General features: G+C 40.6%; 1 protein-coding gene across 2 annotated transcripts in view; it reads left to right on the top strand.

Annotated features, from left to right (window-relative positions):
• Positions 1-23082, top strand: part of ATF6 (activating transcription factor 6) — a 72023-nt gene that overhangs the window by 4639 nt on the left and 44302 nt on the right. For both annotated transcript variants that reach the window (XM_085231283.1, XM_085231282.1), the window contains exons 7-13: positions 1038-1258; positions 7462-7647; positions 7756-7847; positions 17899-18042; positions 19556-19675; positions 20642-20744; positions 21300-21364. In XM_085231283.1, coding sequence (XP_085087409.1) covers positions 1038-1258; positions 7462-7647; positions 7756-7847; positions 17899-18042; positions 19556-19675; positions 20642-20744; positions 21300-21364 — 931 coding nt within the window. The remainder of the gene's footprint in view (positions 1-1037; positions 1259-7461; positions 7648-7755; positions 7848-17898; positions 18043-19555; positions 19676-20641; positions 20745-21299; positions 21365-23082) is intronic.

Raw genomic sequence — 23082 nt, 5'->3', positions numbered from 1 at the left:
CATTTGAAGTTGTTGAATAGGGTAGTGCTAACTTACTGTGCCTTTTAAGATCATCTGTGCAATAAGGAGACCTAATCCTACACCTCAAACATAAGACCTTGGAGTGCTAGGTAAATGACTTCATCTTCCAGAAAGTTGGCTAAGTGTTGTAGTACAGAGTCATGCATATTGATTGGAATGTCAGCTGGAATGTGCTGCTTCTAAAAGGCAGCCAGGTCATCTTGTTACAAAGGATTAAAGAGATGTTCGTGTGCTTTCATGCAAGAAAATATTACTCGAGCACCTGCTTGAGTTAAATGTAGTTCTTGGACTGAAATTTCTTGGATGTGAGTTTTCTTAATTCTATTTCAAAGCTCTTTGGAAATTACCTCATTTTTTCTGCTTGTTTTTCTTTAAGCTCTGTTCAGTCTGTGCATAATGTTTCTAATATATGGCAGTACTTTTTTTTTTCCAACAACTTGGCCTTGTCTTGTCTTAGTTTGAGTTGAGGCATTAACTTGTGTTTTGAAACTGTTAACTTTGTTCTTTCCTGTTCATTTTTTTTTTTTTTTTAAATATGAGTCATTGCTGTGTAGTAACATTTCCTCTGAACAGAGCAGTAAAATAGAGGTGGACAAAAGGGAGAAGAAGAATTAAGATGAACTGGTTAGGTTCCTTGAAAAAGTTGCTTTGTGTACTTCAAGCATTAACAGTACTGAAACGACTAATGCTTCTAAAAAGTGTTGATTTCTTTTAATTTTTTTTTTTAATTAAATTTGAAAAGCCGTTAGGTTTTGGAGATGAGATTGATTTAATGGATTCCTTTAGTAGGTATAGCTTTGGTTTGCAGGATGGGGTAAGGTTAAGAGCCATGCAGATTAATTTTGAGACTTTATTTTTCTTTTCCCCTGTGGAGTATACTAATGCTGAAGATGAGTAGTGTGGATCAGGGGAGCAAGACTTCCTACCAGCTGTATCACTGTTGCCCTATAAACAGATCATATGCAAATCCATTTCACGTCGTACACTGAGCACTCATGTTTGTTCTTGTGTTCTAGGTCAATCAGTGGTGCTTCCCCAGCCTGCAGTGGTACAGCTGCAGGCTTCTGGGGTGCTGCCTGCCTCCCAGCCAGTCATTGCTGTCACAGGAGGGAGCGCGCAGCTTCACAATCACACTGTGAGTGCACTGCCTGCGACTGCTGGAAATGGCTCAGCAAATGGCAAAATCACAGTGACTAAACCCTTGCTCCAAAGCACCACACCGGCAGCGGGGCTGGATGTAAGTACTGCTTGTGTGATGTGATGATAGCCAATAATCAAAGCTTGGCATTAACCAGTTTTCAGTTACCTGCGTACCAAATGTCGTAGGACCTCCAGGACACTTCAGAGTTTTTTGTTGCCTGAAGTGAAGGAAGGTGCATTTGGGTGAGGATATTGAAGCTTCTTATTTGTGGCCTTTAGACTCTCAGGGTGTTGTTCTTTGCTGTAGTGTTCCAGGCACAATTGTTGTGAGCTATGCCCTATTGCATCTTAGTGTCGGGGAGAATGCAGTGGCCATCCACAGGAAATTTTACAGTATTGTGACCCACTTACCTGGCAAAGATCATAAGTTTCACAGTGCTGTTCAGCTGGCAGCAGTTCAGTGTGGGTTCTGGCAGAGGTGCTCAGTCATTAGTATTTCTTAAGGACACTCACTCACCATCTGTTCTGCCTCTCTTTCTGAAATAATTTTTGTGAGAGGTGTTATTAAGGCAATTAATTTTATGCCTCTGAAGTGAAGAAATCAACAGATGTGAATGTTGGGGAAGTTGTTCTTTACGAAATTCCAGAGAACATGGGACAAATAAAACTGGAGCAACTTTAAATAGTTGAAACTTAATAAGGTGTGATATGGAATACTTAATGCTTGAAGCCTTTAACCCCTGTGCTCAGCAGGCAGAAATTAGCATTGCTGTATTAACGGTAAGTTAGCCGTGCTGACTGTTAGCTGTGTGTTCATTTGGCATTAATGCAGAACAGAGTGGAAGTGTCAAACTGGTTGGATAACTTTCCAATGCATTAATTATTTAGTAGCTCAGACTCATTTTCTACCCTATCTTCAGTAGTGTCACGCTTTGCAAAAGAATTTCCATCCCAAATGGCCTATTTCTGCTATCAAGAACTGTTCTCATGCACAGAAACAAGCATTGTTCCCAGTTTTAATGCAAATAGGACTCAGGTTCGTCAGATGTTTTTCTCTTCTGTCTGTCTGCAAGTGGTAAGGCTGTTCTATTCTAACTTTGAAACTTCAGTTAGACGTTGGATCCAAATCTTCTGGAAAAACAGAGTTCCGTCTTTGCTTATGAAGCAGAACTTCTTCTAGGAGTTTATTCTTGAACAATGGAACCCTTAACATAGTTTCCTTGCTGGAAAGCATATCTGTCTAGGTGAAGAGATACTGTGCAGTAACAGGCACATTGGCTGTGCTGGACCAAAACAGAGTTAGATTTGTGTAACTGTGCAAGAGAACTGCATTAGTATTTTCAGATTGTCTTGCAGGCTTAATTAAAACTTGTAGGATTGTTTTTTCAGACACTATTACCACATATTTTTGAGCACTGACATTTTCTCTCCTTTAACTGAGAGAGAATGGTAAGTCTCTGCTATGTTTGTCATCTTTGTAATAGTGTTTCAGATATTTGCTGTTGAGAGTCCTATTCCACATGTCGGTGAGCATCTGTAGTGGACCCTGACTCAGCAAAGGACTTAGCATGAATTTGAGCAAAGCCATTGTTACAGCTTAACTTAACAAAGTGGTTATATAGGTTGCAGCACCTTCTCATCAAGCAGTTTGTTTGAGGTTCCTCTTGCACACTTACCTCATTTTCTTCTACATAAATGTGTACCATTTGTTCTGCCTGACGTGCCACCTTGGCCACCAGAAGTTTCAGTGCAGGACACTGATTCTCAGAGGCATGTGCCGCCTTTGAAAGGGAATTTCTGTACAATTTCTTAGCAGCTCAGGATGGTAGATTTTCTTGGTGGTAAATTTTCTTCACTTGCTACGTTTGTGTCTGTGTTGCATTTTTTAATTAAGAAAAAATTACTTAAGTCAGAAGCCACACTCCAGTGGAAATTTAATTGTTAATTTTCAAAAGGCAGAAGAAAGTCAGTTAGAGGACATTATTAAATAATAATAGCTAGATATAAAAAGCCAAGCTGAAGAACTCTGTCAGCACTCGTTAGATTTGTGGCTCCCCGTAATCACAATGAGTATGGCATCTTGGTACTGTGTTAATATGAGGTTTAATTGAAAAAAGCTCCTAATTGTCATTCTCAGACATAGATATTAAGTGTACAGTCCATAATCAAATATATAGCCTGGGTACTGGTTGGCTATGTTTTAATGATGGTTGTGTGGGTATTTCCACTAAAGAGGTTCTATGGAGGCAATTTTAAGACTTGGTGTCTGCCTAAATACTGGACATGTTACCTACATTTACCAAAGCATGAAAAAGTCAGCTGCGGCTGCTCTGTGGTACGTATTGTGAAACAGCACTTTGAAGAACAAATGTTCCAGGATACAGGCAGCATCAATGGAGTTAAAACATCTTGCAACTGCTGTAGACACCATATGTGGCGTTCAGAACTGCACAGATGTGGCTGTCATATGAGCTCTCTAACACATGGTTTTGTTTGCTAATCTAAGCAGATGTTGCAGGATAAAAAGAAACGCTGCAGAACTTTCTTTTGGGTTTAAGAGGGATAAACTATGAGCTTAACACTCAACCTTTCAAATGGATCAGGCTAAGATTGGTTGGTACTAATATGTGCTTGTGAGGGCCCTGAGTGGTGCTCATCCTGGTGGGCACATCTAGGCAACTTGCCAGCAGCAGAGGAGTGGAAGGCTTTCGTTGCAGTCATTCTTCACTAGGAAACTGGTGAAGAGCTTTTCGCTACGAAATTGGACAAAAGACATGCTGCCTCTGCAGGCCGCTCCGCCAGCTGGAGGAAAGAAGCTCTTAAATGAAAAAACGGATTGCTGTTCCCTTTGTAGTTACACGGTATGAGGATACAGGCAGTAGGAGTGCAAGGGAGTCCAGCTCAGTTGTGTGCTTATAGACCCTTCTCGTGTTTCCACTCTAGTGAGAAAGCATTCAATTCTAATTCCTAATTTTGTTGCTAATAAAAAATATGATTGTGTGAAATTTCTCAGTGTGAGCATGCATTTCTGTTAAAGAATCCCATTTTCTGTGCTGCGCACTGAGTAACTTTAATATGAGATAAACTCTAAGTTTGTTCTATTGAGTTGGAGACAAAATCTGCAGATTTTTCAACAGAGAAATGCTTTTATAGGTTTCGTGTTTCATGCATTTAAGACGTATTTTCAAAGGCAGCAGCTTTTGTATGTTGAGGTAAGAAGACAACTAGTGTAAAGCTGAGATGGTTTGGGCTTTCAGCTCTGTGTTAATATTCCCCGTGTGTAGCCAAAACCTGGGGAAGACTGTTAATTTTTGTCATTAAATTAACTTTTACCCAGTGACCTGTGTACTGTCTTCTAAAAGGAGTATATAGTCATGTGCCACACAGCTTGCATCCAAGTGGAGGTTACATCTTGCTCAAACTTTGCAATCCTATTTTGAGGTAGCAGAGTTTATTTGTAAAAGTGCATGGGTTTTGCAACAAGCCTTTCCCTTCTCCGTATTTACAACATCTGTTGGTTTGGGTTTTTTTTATGTGATGGTGTAATTTTTAGAGCTGGGAAGTAAGAATTTCATCACTGATTAATGTTTGGTTTTAATGCTGTTGTTTTCCATTTACAGTCTGTGTCCCTTGAGAACCAGAAATTGTTAAGTTAACAGAGATATTTGCTACCTTTCAACTGTGTTCAGCTCTTCTGCAAAGTAACATTGTTTAAGCTGTCTGTCATTAAGAACTGTTTCCCCCTCTTTCTTTTGATTATCGGAATGCTCAGCAATCACCATGTTTGTCTTGGTGCCAAGCCAGCTGTGTAGTGCCTGGTGCTGTACTGCTTCCAAGTTTAAGCACTGCTGTTATTTCACTCACACAGGTCTTTCCACTTCCTGCATCAGAGTTAGGTAGGAACAAGCATGCAGATAGGGTTTACTCCCTGTGAAAAGCCAGGCAAGTACTGGAGGGTTGGCCAAGGAGCCTGAAGTATTTTAGGAATTGTTTGCTAAAATAAAATGAATCAGGGACATAAATGGTTGTTTGTTTATGGGAACTTGAGTTTAAGTGAGATTCATATGTTATTGACTGACAATCAGTTATTGCACATGGACCTTGGATCGTACAGGACAGAGCTGCTGTTCATGATGGTGTTTGGAGAACACTGATTAAAGATGGTGAGATGAACACCATCTGTAATGTAGCAGGTAGGGATGGAAACAGCAATAGAGGTACCTCTTAACATGCCTTCAGAGGTACAGTGCTGCTACTTTAACTCTAAGATTTCTCCAGGGGGTGGGTAGATTTACCAGAGGTTCCAAACACTAAAAATAAATATCTGTATAGTAGTGAGTAATTTTAAGCAAGTATGCAAACAAGAATTGGTCATCTTTGTTAAACCTCAGGATGCAAAACCTCTTTTTAAAAGAGAGAGGAAAGTAACAGTACTTGTTTGGAATATCACACAACTCAGAGAAGCCAAAGCTGCTACATGAACTCATGCCTTGTTTTTTCATCTCTGGATAGTTGAAGTGATCCTGGCTCCAGACTGATATGTGTTATGTGTCCCAGTCCTCAGTTAGCCCAAATCTTGTTTTTTTTTTTTCTCCAAAAAAACCTTTTCTATGTCTCCAGATGCTTGCTTACGTTAAGTATTGTAGCATTACAAAATTCATCACAAAGCTTAGGGCTATTGAGAACATGATAAAATCCATTCCTTTTCCACTCTTCGAAAAGCTAGAATAAGTACAAGCAGCTTCACTTTCACAGGCTTTTGATGGCAGCAAACGAGACGTGTGATAAACGATCTTTTACAGAAAGCAATTAGATCAGCATGGAGACAGCCCAAAATTTTAATGCACTGTAACATGTATTCTTAGTCTCTGTCACCAGGCCCCAGTATCATGAAGAGGGATGACACCCTGTAGCCAATTTTCCTTGTAGACATCAATGCTCTACAACAACATATTGTCCATATGCCAGTATACACAGAGTTTGAAAGCTGTGATTTAAGGTTCTTTAGGCAGCTAAACCTTAACTATCTGATCTTTTTAATGCTACTGTTCTATGACTAATTTGTTTAGTTTCCTTATGCTTCTAAAGTAGATCTCATCTGTTTTCTTCAGCTTACGTGCTCTAACATAAATGTTACTCCAGGGTATGTGCTGGAGGTTACTAGAGGATACTCAGGTCTGTGTAAGATACACCATTTGGTTGTCTCTCAGTAAATCTAATTAAATCCCATCCCGTTGTGGCTTAACGATGTGATGGAATTCTTCTGGTTTTAATAAAACAAAAAACACAGTTGCCATTGCTGATCTGTGTGGAAAAGGAAACTTGCAGAGGAGCCTTTGAGCTTGGAGTTTCAAGTTGTTTTGTGTAGCTCTGCCGTATCAATCATCGTTGTCTTTGTCAGCAGCGAGATGCCTTCAGTCTGGGTCGTCCCACTCCGTGCAAACCACAAAATGACTAAGTGGTAAATGAAGATAGATTGTTCTGCTTCAGAAAGGCAGCAGAGTCACCAAGGCTGCTGGGAGATAGGGAGATTTGAACTGTCCCTGTCTGATCTCACAGTCTGAATGTCTGCTAGTAGCTGGAGTTCATTCTGTGCTCTCCTGGAGTGTATTTGCTGATTTGGCATCATCCAGAAGGAATCCAGTTTGTGTGCTGTTGGACACTGCTGAGTGAGATCAAGCATATTAAGTGGAATGATCAGGAAATTTGAATCAAAAGCACTCTTGTTATATAAATTAAGATGTTAATATAAGATGCTCCCAGATATATGCCATGTATATGCGTGATGCACATAGAGTATGTAGTCTGAGATCAGCTACAGTATTAAAAACTGTATAACAGAGCTGGAAAAAGTACAGAAGCAAGTGCAGTCATTACAGAAATGGCTTCCATTCAGGAGAAACCAAAAAACTAGGACTTGGGAAAACAGCTGATTGTAGCCTACGCGTATTACATGTTGAAGTGAAGACATTCTTGCTGCCTTGCAGACCTGTAGATACGTATTTACATTGTTCTGGTTGATTAAATCAGACCGCTGTTTGAATGTACTTCTTGTGTCCCCTGCAAAGGTTGAGAATGCAGCAGAGAACAGAGGTGATCCAGGACTTGTTTAGTTTAATTATCCATGAGCTGCATCTCTTGGAGATGTACCGTGATAACTTCTGTGCTGAATATGTTGGCTAATTTGAGGCAGAATGAGGGGTGCGAGACTTTTGACAAAGTAGAGGAGCAGTAATTATGTATGAAGTAGAGGCACTTGTAATTGCATGCTATTAACAGGACTCTGAATTGCCTCTCTAGATCAATGTGTTGAGAAGACAACAGCGCATGATCAAAAACCGCGAGTCAGCCTTTCAGTCACGAAAGAAAAAGAAAGAATACATGCTAGGATTAGAGGCCAGGTTGGAGGCAGCCTTACTGGAGAATGAAAAGCTCAAGAAAGAAAATAGCACGCTGAAGAGGCAGCTGGATGAAGTGGTGTTAGAGGTAAGTGGCAGCAATGAAGGTCTGACTGTCATGAAGTAAGCATAATTCACTTAGTTTCGCTTCTGACGTACCTTTGTGTGGCTTCTGTCTTGTTTTTTTCCTTTCTAGAACCAGAAGCTCAAAGTATCATCTCCCAAGAGAAGAACCCTGTGTGTGATGGTGATACTGGCTTTTATAATGTTGAATTACGGTCCACTCAGGTAAGTTGCCTAGGAATTCCTCTTTGCCACCTTCCTGATACAGCTGCTCATCATTGTAGTTAGGTGTGAGTTTACTGTGATTTTTGTTTGAATTTTTAGTGTAGGCAGTGTTGTATTTTAAAGCCTTGAGCTCAAAGCCTGTCTTCTGTCCTTTATGCTTCTGGTGCCCAGAGGCAGATTCATCTGTATAATGGGTCTTCTTTTGGAATCTTTCTCAGCAACAAGACCTGAATCTTGTGCTTCTCATTTCTCTTGAGCTTGACATTTTGTCAAGTGCAGTGTACAGCATTTTGCTTTGTTTATACCTGAACAGATTAAAGACCTGTACTGAGAATCCTTTTAGAGTTGAGAGCTTTGGAAGCTCATTTTCTTATTTGTACCCATGCTAATCTCAGTACTATTAATTCAACCTGCATTTGTAAGCATTACTGCTTGCTCAAGAAATGCTATTCTTGGTGAGACATGGAAGAGCCAGAGATCTTCCTGAAGCCAGCAATTCTAGTTGCATCTCTGTTACAATGACAAGATGGAGTGCTTGAAGCTTTTGTTAGTTGTGAGAGGCTTGGAAACAGAACACAAGATGAGAGTCTTGCTGCAGTGCTCTGAAGTTCATATCTCAGCTTCTCTGCTCCAAGGAGTGAGTATTGAGATTGATAGCAAGGAACTGCTGTCAGGACAGATTGAAAGGTCAGTTTGTGTTCATTATCTTTGTAACGACTGGTAACTTCAGAAATGAGACAAGGTTAATTTTTTGACCTATTGGATATTTTATGAATTATGTAGAGCAAGAAGAAATTCTTGAATGTCTGGTTGCTCCTGGCCAGTGTTATAGCTGTGTGTGCCAGTGTAATTGCTGAGACTGAATGTGTGGTCTGAATCAGAACTGCATTTAGACATATAACTAACTGCATATTAGCAAGGAGATGCTCTTATCTTCATTTTCTTTTTTATTCCCTAGCAGTATGATTAAGCAATCACACTGCAGTTAAAATACTTGGCTGTATCAAGGTGATGTGAACACGGATTGTGCAGCATCCTTTGGAAAGCTCACAATGTGGGATATACAAACCACTACTTCAGATCTCACTCCTCCCATGTACATTTCCTTACCTTTATAGAGGTGTCACTGACTTGCAGCACCATGAGTGGGTAACTGTGATTGCTGTTGTGCTTAGTCTGTAACAATGAGGGAGTTTCCAAAACACATGATGTTTTTTATCTTAATATCCGTGCTAGCTTATAGTTCAGCAAAAGAAGTCAGTTTCCCTGAGTTACTGACTGCAGAGTATGTAATTTCTATGCAGAAGTCAAGTGGAGATGAATCTGATTTGAAGCTTTGTGAGATGGTTACCATTTCCTCTGTGTAGGAAATTGTCTTCCAACCTGTATGGAGGCACAACAGCATTCAGGCACAAAATGTTTTGGTTCAAACATATTAGCAGTGAATATTGTTTTATTTAAAACCAATGAACCATTGCAAAGAGAGAGTGACATCTGAACAAAGCAGAAATGTGGGAATTTCACCCCCTAAACTCTGCAGCAGAGTTTGCGGTTGTCTTAGTTGGCTTTATTGTAAGATACTTCTCAATTTTGTAATCGGAAGTGATGGGATTCTTTGAAGGCTGGAGGTAAAACAAAGGAACAGATATAGGTTTTCTACTTAGCTGTCCATTTCTGTCAAATCAGAGAAGCCAAGGAAGTGCCCCGGTCAGCCCTGCAGACCATTCTTGGCTTCCAGAAGGCCAGCAGAGGAGCCCCAGGTTGTCCTTCCTTCCTGCAGGGAGCACAGCCACTTGTTGGCTGTTTGTTAACGGCGAGATGTCTGGGATGCTCCACGGAGGACTCTGAAGCTGATTATGGGAAGCGATCTGGGATGTGGCAGCCCTTGGCAAATGAATTTAGCACGTAAGATTGATTGCTGAAACAGAATGCTGCCTGCTGACAAGTATGTTGTGTGTTGTAGGTGATCTGTAGCACTGAACTGGTGAATGAGGGAGTGGTGCAGGAAGCGTGTCAGGGAAACCAGCACATCAGCCCCAAAATACTGCTTGAGAATATTGGAAGGAGAGTCTAGTCCTGTTCACATAACCAGTAACAAGAAGCATTCTTCACTCTTAGGAATGGCACCGTGTTATCTCTGATAAAGAATGTAATCTAAATTCAGTGAGAATGAGAAATTAATACTTTCTGGTTATGAAAGTGGGTCTTACAGAGTTAACGGTTACTAAACTACTCTAAGATTGTTTATATTAAATATTAGTGTAGAATCTGAAATTTGGAATTATTAAAAGTAATTCAGTGGGAATTCTATTAGTAAAAGCCAACGTTTCTTTTATACAAGATGAAAGGTGCACAGGAATGTCTCGTCTGTGTGTCAATGAACTGTTCTCTAATCTTTGCATGTTATTTAGATTTGGATAGAGCATATATAAAAATTTCCTTTTATTATTACTTAAGAATGATTGGTGAGGTGCATGAAGGGAGAAGGGTGCACTTTGATTTCATTCCTTAGAGAGGTCACCCTTTTGCCTCAGCCTTACATACCATGAGGTGCAAGGCAGGAATTGGCAACCTGCAGTGTTTGCACAAAAGGCAGTGAGAGCACAGGCTTTGGCATGCAGCTGGAGCAGGAAGCACAGCATCTGGAGGCAGGTATCTGCCCTTCTGCTTGCCTCCTGTGAGAGCGTGCGTCGGTCAGCGCTGTCATGTTCTCAGCTGGCTTCACAGCCTGAAAGAGTGCTGACTTCTGGCATTAAGCAGCATCTGATTAGCTGTGCTTTTTTTATCACTCACCATAGGAAATCTGAAAATTTTCCAGACTGGTGATTTCCATATTTCTGTTAGATCATGCCAGGGTACTAACCAGATCTGTCAATGTGTTAAAACAATGCTGAAACAAATAGAAACCAAACACATGTGCTGGTCTAAAGAGTCCATGTATTTATTTTAGGAACTATTTTCTTTTATTTTTCTTCTCTGTTCCCATTTGAATATAAATTATTTTGTGCATTCTTTTTAATCCAAGTTGTAGCCCTACTGGTAGAGGCAGCAAACTGCTGGCTTTCTTTTTTGTAGTAGAAACAAAAAAGCAGGAAGGGAAGAATGGTCAACAAGATGCAAGAGATGAATTCTCTGCATTTCTGCTTCTTGAGGCAGCAGTGCCTGTAAGCCTTGCTTGCTTGTGGCCCTAGCACTGCTTTTTTTGGCTATGAAGAACATTCAGTTAGATACTCTTCTTTTCATGCTAATCAGTCTGCTCAAATTTACATGGTGATCATCTCAACAGTTTTAGAACGTTTATAAGGATAGCCAGCCAGCCAGAATGTCTTAACCGCTGTTTCAGATGTTTAGTGGACAGAAAACAAAAAGACATAGTTGGAAAGAGGAAGGGCAGATCTATGAAGAGGCTGGAACCGGGATGGGGAGGTTGAGAAAGTGATGTAGGTTTATTTTATTTTTTTGCTTACAAGTCAGCCATCTCTGCACGGCTGGAATCCCTTGGTGATGTAACCAAAAATTCTTAAGCTGTGTTTGGGATGGAAGATGACTGAAGTGGTGATTGATGCAGCTAAGTAAGCTTCTGCTTCAAAATCTCTCGTGTCCTGTTGACCTATAGCAGCTGCACTAGAATTGCTGGCCTTTCATAGAGGTTTTGATGCAGCTCCTCCCTGGAGTGTCCTGATGGGTTTTCCTCTACTTTCCAGAACTATCCTGGAAACTAAATAATCTATTTATAGTTCAGAACCACTGAGCAACCTGCAAATGCAGGCACCCGCCTTGGTGGCTGAGAAATGGGATTTGTCTGCTGCTGCTGCAGTCTGCAGCTTGGAGAATCAGTAATTTTCAATTCTTGAAAGGCTTAAGGGTGTGTCTCATTTTGTTCTGGCAGCACAAGCATTGGGGAGAGAAGAGAAGTAGTAAGGTTAATCATCTTCTACGAACAATGAGGAAACCACCCAAGGGCAATTGAACTACATGCTACTATGTCCTGCTCTTTGTAAGCATGAGGCAAGCAAAGCATAAATCTTTGCCCATTGGGATGGTTGTCCTGCCTAGCCTGCAGGGTTTTGGTTGGTAGTGGTGTAGCCTCTGAGCTTTCAGAGCATGCACTGTTTGGGGGCTGCTGGAAGTACCATCCATCAAACATACTTGTATCGGTGTCTGCGTGGCATGAAGCCTTTACTTAAGCTGAGCAATCTCAAGTTAATGTGTGGGAGAGCAGGATTACTCAGAGGTTTCGTGCATTCAGTGGTGGTTTTGTGCACAGTTGCTATTGTTTGAGCCTTACCACTGGGCTCCCTGATTAAAGAAACAGACTTGTCTTGCAGCGAGCAGGATCCTGGGGAGCTGCTGCATACCTCAGTGATAGGATAGTGGAAAGTCAGAGAAGGCTTTTGGTAGTTCCCTTAAACTGTGAGCTGCGTGGGCAAAGGAGTTAGTCTTGTTACTGTTATATCATGTGCAGCCAGTGCTGCATTCCTGCATAGGTGTTGGAACTGCATGTTTCAGGTTTGGCTGTGCACATTCTTCCCACAGAAGCCGGTCCAGGGCCAAGGTCATGGTGTGGTCTGCTTCACACCCCCATAGTGCTCATCATGGCAGGCTTTGTAACATCCCAAATGTGCACTCAGAGCAGACTAAAGCGTTGTGTCTGTCACCTGCCATAAATGAAAGGCAATAGCTAGTAACTGCAAGAGAGCGTTTGCTTCTGTTGTCCTAACAGTTCTCCCCGATGCTGTGTGCTCATTCCTTACTCCATCCCAGCACTGAGTGGAGCAGGTTGCTTGAAAGCATCACTTTTAGAGTAGTGGAGGGGCATTACATCCAGGTGTCCTGTTTGGTGAGTGCTGTTTTCCCTCTGTGCTGGTGGTGCCTGGTCAGCAGGCAGAGCTTGGCAGGGAGCATTAAGTCTTGTAGCCATGCCTTGTGATTTCTTCAGGCTGAGCAGTGGTCTCTGAACTTGTGCTGGCCACTGAAGCATCTAAGAGATGGCTAAGAACAGAATACCACAAGTGGCAGTCTGTACAACAGATTGAGTTTCTCATTCCCTGTTCATCCACTCCTGGGCTTCTTTACACACAATGAAGAAAGCTTCTAAAGGAATATGGAGCTCCTCAAGTGTTTTAGGAGACACAGCAGAAGTCCAGGAAGATGTTTATGGCTTTAAGACCCCTAAGGAGGGAAACCATCTTTGCTGTTTGTGACAATGGAAGTGTAAGTTTCAGCTCTGAGCTGAGTGTTCATTTGAGTTGGAGATGGCCCAAAACTCAAAAACTCCTGTGGTATATCTTTGCTCTGGTGTTGGAATTTCTCCTTCAGGAGTGAGGAAAAATAGAAAGGAAAAGGACAAACTGGGTAATTTGGACGTAAGGTTTTGTTCCAGACCTCTTAGAGTCTCTCTGAACGTGTTGGTAGCTTGAGTAAAATTGAATACTCTGAATTTTCTTACAGACTACAACTGCAGGAAGTGATTTCTTTCTCCTCCTCCTGCTGATCACAGCCACATGTTCATCCTGGCAGAGCAGTGCCTCGGGTCAGCTGTGTTCTCCTGTTTACCTTGTCCTGCTGGTGCAGTCACAAAGCCTGCACACAATGCCAGACACTCACTGATGCTTTCCTCTTTTCTCCAGCAGTTCATCTGCTGGGGCTGGAAGTGAAATTTGCAAAGGTTTCACCCTTGATGAGCGTTGAATTGCTTTTTAAAGAAAGCAAAACTCAGAAGCTTCCAGACACTGCCCCTCCACTTTCAATGGCTTTCATCATCCTTCTCTGCACAAGAGAGAGCCACCCTCCCTTCACCAGCCCAGCACATGGAGAGAGGAGCTCTGGAGCAGAGCGTAGTGTCTTGCTGTTTTGTTGGAGCACCCAGGCAGATAAGTGGTGCCCTTGCTGACAATGAGAAGTGGGAAAACTCCACAGAGACCATTTGGTGTTGTCACAGCCTTGTCTGGAACCGGTTAAGGAGAGGACATCGTCTTCAGTTGGTGTCTCCTAGCATTGTCAACTTCACCCTGTTGGAAGAATTCAAGCTCCTATTCAGAGATAGTTCTGTCCCCAGGAAACTCTTTGTTATGATATCACTGTTGGCTTCCATCTAGAAATTCCTGTAGAACTTAAATGTCAGAATTCAAAACTTGAAGTGCATAGGGTTTGTTTAGCCAGAATTAGAAATGAAATTTAGTTCAGGCTCTTGGCAAGGCTTGCTTTTACATTTATCAAACTGACATTCAAACCAAAGAAGTAAAAATACTGCTAAAATATCAGGTGCTATTGGCTTCTTGGAGAAACCGTGACAGGAGGGTTGCTTTTCTTTCCCTCCTATGATCAAATTTTATCTACACTTTTGAACACACATCTGCATGAGGTAGTTAATGGTTCATTCTTTTTTTTTTTTTTTTTAAATTCCTTGGATCTGATTTTTGCATTTTAAATGAAACGATAGCTCAGCCAGCTTGGACAGAGCATTTGTAGCTGTGTGAAAACCCTTTAATGCCCACAATATCTGGAATGTTCATATGCAGGCTGCAGAGATCTGATAAGTATAAGCATGACCAAACAGAAAAAGGTCCAGTTTCCAGCCTCTAACTGGTCATCTCCAATAAAGCCACTTCTCTGCCTTAAGCTTTCTTGACTTCTAAGCTGGGACAGCAACTCATTTCCTCCAAGTAGCAAAACTTTCTCACAGCAGATATGCCAACACGTTCTCCTGTTTCCAGATTTTCATCGTGAGGGCCAACAGAATGAAAAAAATTTCCTTGCTTCTACTATGTAATACTAAAATATTTTTAGCTGAAAATGCTATTTTTTTTTTTAAGAAGATTTTTTTTCTGTTCTAAAGGGGGGTTTATCTTCCCTATTTGTTGTTTCTCTCCTCTTCTGCATATTTGTAGATACTTTACACTGACTTCATCTTCACTCATGGTTGGGATGTGGTCTGCAGACCCTTTGTTTTCCAGCTTGTTTTGCTGCTGTTCTACGTAGCATATGCAAAGCTCAGTATGCTGAAGGTGGGCAGGTATTTCCAGGTGTACCACTACAAGAGAGATCCATTCTTCATCCTAGCTGCTAAAGTGGTCTTTGGTCATAAATTATGCTTTTCTCACCATAAGTAAAGGAAGATTATTTCTGATATCATACCCTCATGTACCTACTTGGCAAGTCTTTGGGAATGAAGTCAAGAGGATATAGACTGTTACCTGCACGTCCACTCCTATCTGTTACCTGAAGATGGAGCCCTGTTTACAGGCAAACTCTGCAAGTGAACTTTTATGGGAGGAAGGAAGGAGGAGACACTGTATGCTAGAACAACAAAATCTTCTATTTTGATGGGAAATTCTAACAAAACTCCACAGATAAGTAAAAAATGGAAGACAGGCAGTATTTCAAGTTACGCTGGGAGATTCTTGTCAAAAATAATGTTTCGTTTACTGTTGGGTCATTACCACAGTCTAAAGGAGCAAGGAAGGGTGTTTTTTGAGATTTTGGGAAAGGTGCTTTGGTCGTCATCCTACAAAAAATGAATGGGATAAGGGAGGCAGGTGTAGTCTGTGTAGCTTAAAGCTTTTCTTCAAAAATAAAAAAGAAAGGCCATTGCAATAAATACAATAAATAATATCATATTTTACCCTCAAGTTGGGCGTGTATGTTCTTAGAATTGTGAGCCATGCCTTTTGCCTGTAAGAACAGTAAAAGATTTTCTGTTCTTTTCTATTTCTTGCTGCTAAAGAAATCTTCTTTCATGTTGATACATCCCATCCCATAAGTGATGCCAAAAGTGGAATTTAAATTTTGACAGAAAGCTTTCCCTAGATTAAAGCTGGCATAAGGGAATTAGGGGTGTGTGTGGTTTTGAGTGGCTGTGGAGATAAAACAGCTAAATTAGGACAAAGTGAAGATTACCTGTGATTGCAGAAGTGCACATCTTTTTCCTCAATGGACTTGGTTTGGATTTCTCTAATTCTGTTCAGCATTTGGAATGCATGTTACATGTGACACTTCACCTCAGACTTGTCACCTCTGCTAGCTGAAACCTGAAACAGTAAGAATTATCCTTGCAGAACTGTCTTGCAAGGAAGCAGAAAGAACCATCATGGAAAAAAATTCAGAATTGTTACAAGTCTACTGATTTGGTTGTTAACAAGCTTGAACTAAAGAATTACGTGGCAAGTTTTTCTGGTTTGAAGTGTCATTTTGAACAGGAAGGAAGAGAAGTAGGACAGAATGAAATGCCATACCCAGCAGGTTCACTAACACTGGTCATCTCATTCACTTTGAGCTGTAGAGAAACAGGTTGCAGGAGACTGTTGAAACTTTCAGAGCTTCTGTGATAGATGGTTTTGGTTTCATTAATAAATTTCTGTAAACCTGTGAGGGTTTGAAATTAGTTAGAGTAAGGACCCAAAACTGCTTCACAGACAAAAGATTTCCAGCAGGAATGCATGGCATCCCTTTGGGTATAAGCCTTAATTTTGAGATCTGGTTCCGTCCCCAGTTGCTGCCAGCTGAACCAGTGCTTCATTGAAAGAGCAAGAACACAATCTCATAAAAATGAGTAGGTCATGGAGATCGGTTCTGTGAAATTGGATAGCCTGATGCTGGCTAATACATGAAGCTATGAACAAGCCATCCAGCTTTCCATTCTACACATTAGAAGCAATGAGACTTCTGCATGTTAACATTCATATACAGTAAGGAAGCTGCCTATAAATACTCTTCTGCCCAAAGTCCTTTAATGAAAACAAGCTCAGAGGTTTCTACTGCCTAGATTCTGTGCTGCTGCCTGGAAACCTGAAGGACACGAGGCAGTCCAAACGACATCAGCCTGTATCTGGATTGCCCTGGCTTCCACAGCTCTGCTGAACGTGACACAAATACTCATGAGGAGACTTGGGTTGCTGTTAACAAGAACATAAGTACATTGGCAAAAGAGAGGGAGGGAGTGCTAGGCAGCTAGGTCTGCAAGCTTTCTACTTAGCTGGGGACTACTTAACCTCCTGTCCTTGGTAGTTTTTGTCTTTGTTACAGCCATTTGCATTTATTGCCTGTTGCGATGTGATGCCACGTAACAAATAGGAAAATGAGACCTTCCCCTGCAGGGTTTATGCTCTGCTACACAGGAGAGATGGGGCAAAATGTACTCTGTAAGCAGTGATCAGCATGCATGGCAAAGTCCTCATCGGCATAGTGGGGTCCTCGTGCATTTTTGCTGTGTTGCTGCTGGCAGTGTTCTGCTGTTGTCGGCCAAGAGGGTTAGAGCTTCGTTCTGATGTGTATTTCAGGAAGCAACCATGTTTACAGGAGAGTAAAGCTAGCCTCTGGGAAGGACAAATTGAAGTAGTGCTTTTGTGCTTTCAGGATTTCTCACTCATAAATAGCCCTTCTGAACTAGGATATCAGCAGTCTCGTGTGGCAGTTGTCTCATTTTTCCAGCTCACGTTTGAAGTTCTATCCTGCTTTGCCTTTAGGGCAGCACAGACATTCTTATGCTGCGTGGCTGCCTGAGCAGGCTCCAGGGGAAGATGCTGCAATCAGTGCAAACACAGACCAGGAAGGCAGGGTACATGGTACCATGCCCCACTGCCACTGCATTGTCAATCCTGCTGTTGTCTGTAAATCCACATAGAATTGAACTTCGTGTACAGCTCTGTTGAACATCTGGCATAATATTCTAAGCCAGCAGCTGCACAGGATTTGGGAGCTATATTTTTCTTTACATATTGTGCTAGTATAAACTATGTAAATTGACTTTGAGGCTGATGAAAGTGGAAGTGTGGAGTACTTTTAATTTTCTTATGCCTGCAGATATAGATTACAGATTTATTTCAATTTCATTAGGTGAAGCTTAAGACAACAAGAGAACCAGAGCCTATGACAGGGAGGTTGGAACTTGATGATCCTTGAGGTCCTTTCCTATTCAAGCCATTCTATGATCAAAATTCTTCAAAAAAATAAAACTGAAAAAGGGAACGGAATTGCTTTTTTCTACTAGTGCTCAGAGCGAAAGTCTTGCAGACCTCTTGTATATAAGCAAAATGTCTGTTGTGTTTTCCAGTGTATTTGAAAAAGATCCCAACGGAGTTGATTCCACTGTGAGTTCCAGCCACCGGACCAGAAATCTCCTGGAGTTCTCAGCTAGCAAGGAGCCCAAGCCAGCTCAGAAAATACCCATTGACATAATTTCTGAGAAGATTAATAGGTGAGATGAAGACTTTTCATGTGTTTTAGGTGGCAGAGGTTAATGGTGCTTCTTCAGCTCTTCATCTGTTTGATTTTTTTTCCGTGTTCTTTATTTTGGCTTGCGTGGTTAAGATGTCTTACTATCTTTTCTTCCTTTTCAAGCTGTAGTATTTATTTTCTTAGTTACTCGAGAGAAAATTGGAGAAGTTAATGGCTGAGAGTTCTCTGAAATTCATTAGTACTGCACTTCTTACAAAATCTGAGTCCAACCTTATGCTTACCATTATTTAATTATATAGTCGCTTTAAAGTTTCTCAATCTCTAGCACTCAATGCATAAGTGAACATATAATTGTCTCCAGACTGAAGTCTGGCTAATCCAGCTCATGTTTTCCACTTATAGGATCTATCCTATCAGATTGTCCCTTTCCAGTAGAGTATTTTGGCTGGTTGAACAAAGCCAGGCACAGATGTGCAGAAAGCTCTAATGCATTTTACCATGCAGAAAGACGACAATAAATCACAAACACTTTAATGCTGTAGCCACGGTGAGGGCTTTGTCTCCTGTGTGGCATGTTTCAGATCATGACTTGTGATATGGCTGTAAGTAATTCCTCTAGGGGGCTGTGCTAGTGTCTGTACCTCCTCCTCTTCTTTCACCCTGTTTTTTTGCAAGCAGTGAGCTCTTTGCTGCATATTCTCCTTTATCAGTATTAGATACAGTAACCAGGAGAAGCAGATGGGGAGAAAAAGCTGGGGAAACAGGATGTGAATAAGTCTTTCGTTAGGTCTTGTAACTGATTTTTTTTTCAGCTTGTAGGAGCTATGAGTCTGTCAAAATCATGACGACTAAGGCTGTGTTACACCTATACCCTCTCAAGGCAGGATTATCATGGCTATTTGGTGATAAATAGTTAAATCACTCAAGTAATGCAGATAACAAGGAGGAAGGAATGTTATTCTTTGTTTTGTTACTGAAAGTTCTAAGGATTTTTGCATTGAAATACATGCTCTTTTTCACATTTTCTCAAAGCTAATCCAGCTGCTGGAGGCTGTTGGAAATGTTTGGGAAATCAGTCCTCTCTGCTTGGCTTTAATATAGTTTCTGGCTGCTGTATCATCACAGTTTGTATTCTTTCTTTCTGCATAGTTTGAATAGCTAATATTCCGTGTTTCTGGGGCAAATCCTTCATAGCTCTGGAATGAAAGAGAAAGTTGCCTCTGCTGAGATCTCACAGTTTACATCTTATGATGAATATTTTATGAGCTGCAGTTCTTTTCAATATCTGGCCTATAAGGGAAGAGATTTTGGAACTGTTAATGCTGATCTCTGCCCTGTGTCTAGAGCTACCAAACTCTTCTGGGGAGTTGACTAAGACCACTGGATGTTTGTTAGAAATTATTATTCACCTCCTTTAAAGGTTTCAAACCTTTGTGGGTTTACCAACGGTCTTTTTATTTTTTCTTTCCTCTGAGTTTGGTCAAATTTTAATAGAAAACTTCTAAGGATTTCCTGGTGTCTTTTTTCCTCAGATATGATAATTCTGTGTCTGATAACAAAGCGTTGATGATAGTATCAGAAGAACCACTGTTGTATATTTCACCTCCACCACCACCCTGTCAGCCCCTGATCAACCGGACAGAGTCACAAAGGTGAGCAGACCTTTTCTGAGCACTTAAGCTACCAAGTTAGGTGAGTGGACAAATGGCTTTGGGTGATGCTGTTATTCATTCACAGTATTCATCCAGTCTGTGAACAATGCCTCTGCAAATGTCTGCACTGTCCAGTGTCTACTACCATGGAGACAAGAGATCCACTCCAATCTTTTTAATCTTCTGAAGCTTTTAGCAATGATTTTCACTCAGTATACACAATGGTCACTTAGCAATAACTGAACAACAATCTGCTCGTTGCCTGGAGGTTTTTAATGACTTAAGAAGAGATTTCTTTTATGTGGAAGTGTTTACGATATGGAAATCACAGCCAACTAAAAAGCACATCTGTCAGATATGTGTAAAAGATGGTCTCCTGCCCTTCAGCTTCTGATACAAGCCAGCTTAACTTGTCGTTAGTAAAGCAGATCTGCTTTATTCGTTATTAGGAGATCCTTAGCTCCATTTTTTTCCAAAGAGCAAATTTAATTTCTCTAATTTAATTCCATTGTGCTTTGTCCATGCTTCCTTAAATTTGTTTTTGATATTTCAGCTTTCTTAACCAATATTTAATCTTGATCTGATAGTCTTTTGATTTTAAATTTCAGTAGTCTCTCTAGTAGTTTCAGAATTACTGTTCATTGGGCAAAAGAAAATACCACATCTGCTTTATTGAAACATCCTTAATTCCAATATTTTATACATATTTGGCAATTGGACTCCATAACCTTTGTTGGTTCACTCCACCTGAACCACTGTATTCTGTTATCTATGAATTCTCTCATAAATTGAGTCTTGCAGTTAAATTTGCATATTCTGATGTTAAAAATTAGGCAGAAGAGTACTAAACTGCCATGTCTTTAAAGTGTTCTCTATAATTAAGAAGCTCTGCCACTGTTGTTTGAAACATCTATTCACGCTGTTGGTTTGTGGTGTTTGTTTTTTTGTTGTTTGCTTCATTTTTAGGCTGAATCATGAACTTCGAGGATGGGTTCATAGACACGAAGTGGAAAGAACAAGGTCTAGAAGGAAGTCCAATAACCAACATCAGAAAGCACGGGTTATGCAGGTAGGCAGGATTTTACTAGTGAGTCAGTGTCACAGCAGGATAAATAAACATCTCTCTACAAAATCAGTAGATTCTTCTCACCAGTGTCCAAAGGAAAATGGTAGAAAGTTTAAGTAGGGTAAGTTCAGGCATTTCTGGTGTCTCTAACACCAGAAGCACAATGTGGGTAGTATATTTTGGCAGAGATACAAAGTGGATGTGACTTCAAAAGAACTCTATGAATCTGGCATTCATATTCAATTGTAGCAAATTTTGTTCTTGGGTAACCTAATATATGTACCTACTGTGTACAACATCAACATCTTATTTGTTTCTGATCAAATTGGCTGTGTTAAAACACTTGCCTTTTTCTTTGTCTCAAGCTTGATTGCTGCTTGCCATTTCAGTTATTCTCTTGTCACCAGTGAAGAAATGTCCACGTGTTGTTCAGGGTCACTCTCCTTCCTTACATGTTCCCTCTGCTACAGCTGTGCATCGTATTTTATGTAGAGCCAAACCAAGAAAATATTTACTGTTTTCCATTGGTGTCATTTTTTTTTTCTTCCCTTGTTTCAGAGCTCTGTTAGTGAGAAGGTACATTCCCAACTAATGACCATGCCTTACACAGACACAAGCCTCAGGTAAGGCAGAACAGCTTGTTTGTTGTTGCTTTCTACTTAGTAACTTTATTTTTCATTAGCAGCTGGTAAAATTGCCTGTTTACTCCGTGTTGTCATGTTTCTTGAGTGAGATGCTAGCTACATTTATTGGCCCAATTTCTGTACCTCAGCAGTTAGCTGCTGCTTGTGATTCAGGCTACATTTAAAGGAACCTGGTATCAGCACTTTGCTTTTCCTGGGTCTTTCTACGAACGAATCTTAATAAAATCTTTACTTACAGGGTCACTTTCTAGACAGATTTTAATCTTTAAGGGAAGTAAAAAAAAGCAGGGGAGAGAAGTATTTTATAAGAAAGTTTCTAAGTGTCAGAAGTCTAGTAAGACAACAGTTTCTCTCTTCGAGAGTAAAAGCACTGTAGTTAGCACCAAATATATTGTTTGGATGAAGTATCATTACATCTTATATGTGTAGTTTCACTTCATATGTGTAGTTTCACTTCATCTCCCGATTTTCCTTGCTGAGAATTAGAACATCCTAATTTGGAGTTTCTTGACTTCTCCTCACCCTCACCTGCATATATCCTGTCCTTTTCCTGGAGGATGGGAAAAAATGGAGAGAAAAGCTTCAGGAAACGAAAAATTCTCTCTCCTGTATTCTCTGTGACAGTGTTTGAAAGGATCTCTGCTTTGAAGTGGCAAGGGGGAGTAAGGAAAATGGAGCATGAAGTGGACTTTTTATTGAGAGAAATAAGTGAAATGTTGCCATTGAAAGTAAGACAGCTGTGGCCCTTCCATTTGCATTGCAGCTTTGAAAGCAGAATCATCCTAGGGGAAAGCAGTGAACTGTAGGGAAGTGTTGTGGAAGCCATGCAGCCACACTCTGATTTGTCTTGACTAATAAATCAACAAACAAATAAAAAAACCACCTTTATAGTTCTATAGGCAGATGAAGGATGCCCATTTTATCTGAAAACTGAACCAACAAGGTTGTTCTTTATAGCATAGGGTAGTTTAATATATATACTTGTATTACTCTTGGGGAAAAAAAAATTTATCAATATAATAAAAAACAGTCTGACATCATGCAGCTCTGCATGGAATATTTACTGTGCTCAGAATTAAATGAGGTGCTTTTTGTGTTATCTCTTTTTCTGGAGGATTGATGTTTAAACGAAGGAGACCATTGAGTGAGTCACAGCAGTTACATGCTGTGACTCCTGGAACAGATGAGAGCGTAGAAAAGACTTCCAGTTTCTCCCAAAGACATCAGTTAGTAGATGCTCTGTGAAATCACAGAGTAGCAGAATAAATTAAATTATTAAGGGATCTCTGGAGAGGTCCAGTCCAACCTCCTACTCCAAGTATATTTAACTTCAAAGTCAAATCAAGTGGTTCAGAGCAGTGTCCTGCTGAGCTTTGAGTATCTCCTGAAACAGAGATGCCACCAGCTGTCTAGGCACTTGTCCCAGGGCTAAACCACTGCCGTTATGAAATATTTTTACTTCATAGCCACTTGGAATATTTCCTGTAGTAATTTGTAGCTATTGACTCTTACCCATTCACTGTGCTTCTCTGTCAGAAGACTGTCTCTATCTCCTTTATTAGTTTCCTGGTATGTAACTTACATACATGTAGACAGCTCTGAAACGCTCATTCATGAACTAAATGCTTTTATTTATATTATACTCTCTAGACTTTTATTCAGTACTTGTTTTGTGATTAGAAATGTAGTGACCACTA

This window comes from Meleagris gallopavo, chromosome 10, assembly GCF_905368555.1.
Source record: "Meleagris gallopavo chromosome 10, MGAL_WU_HG_1.1, whole genome shotgun sequence".
NCBI classification, from domain to species: Eukaryota; Metazoa; Chordata; class Aves; order Galliformes; family Phasianidae; genus Meleagris; species Meleagris gallopavo.
Note: the sequence above shows the minus strand (reverse complement) of the source record. Positions and strands in the feature narration are given on the sequence as shown.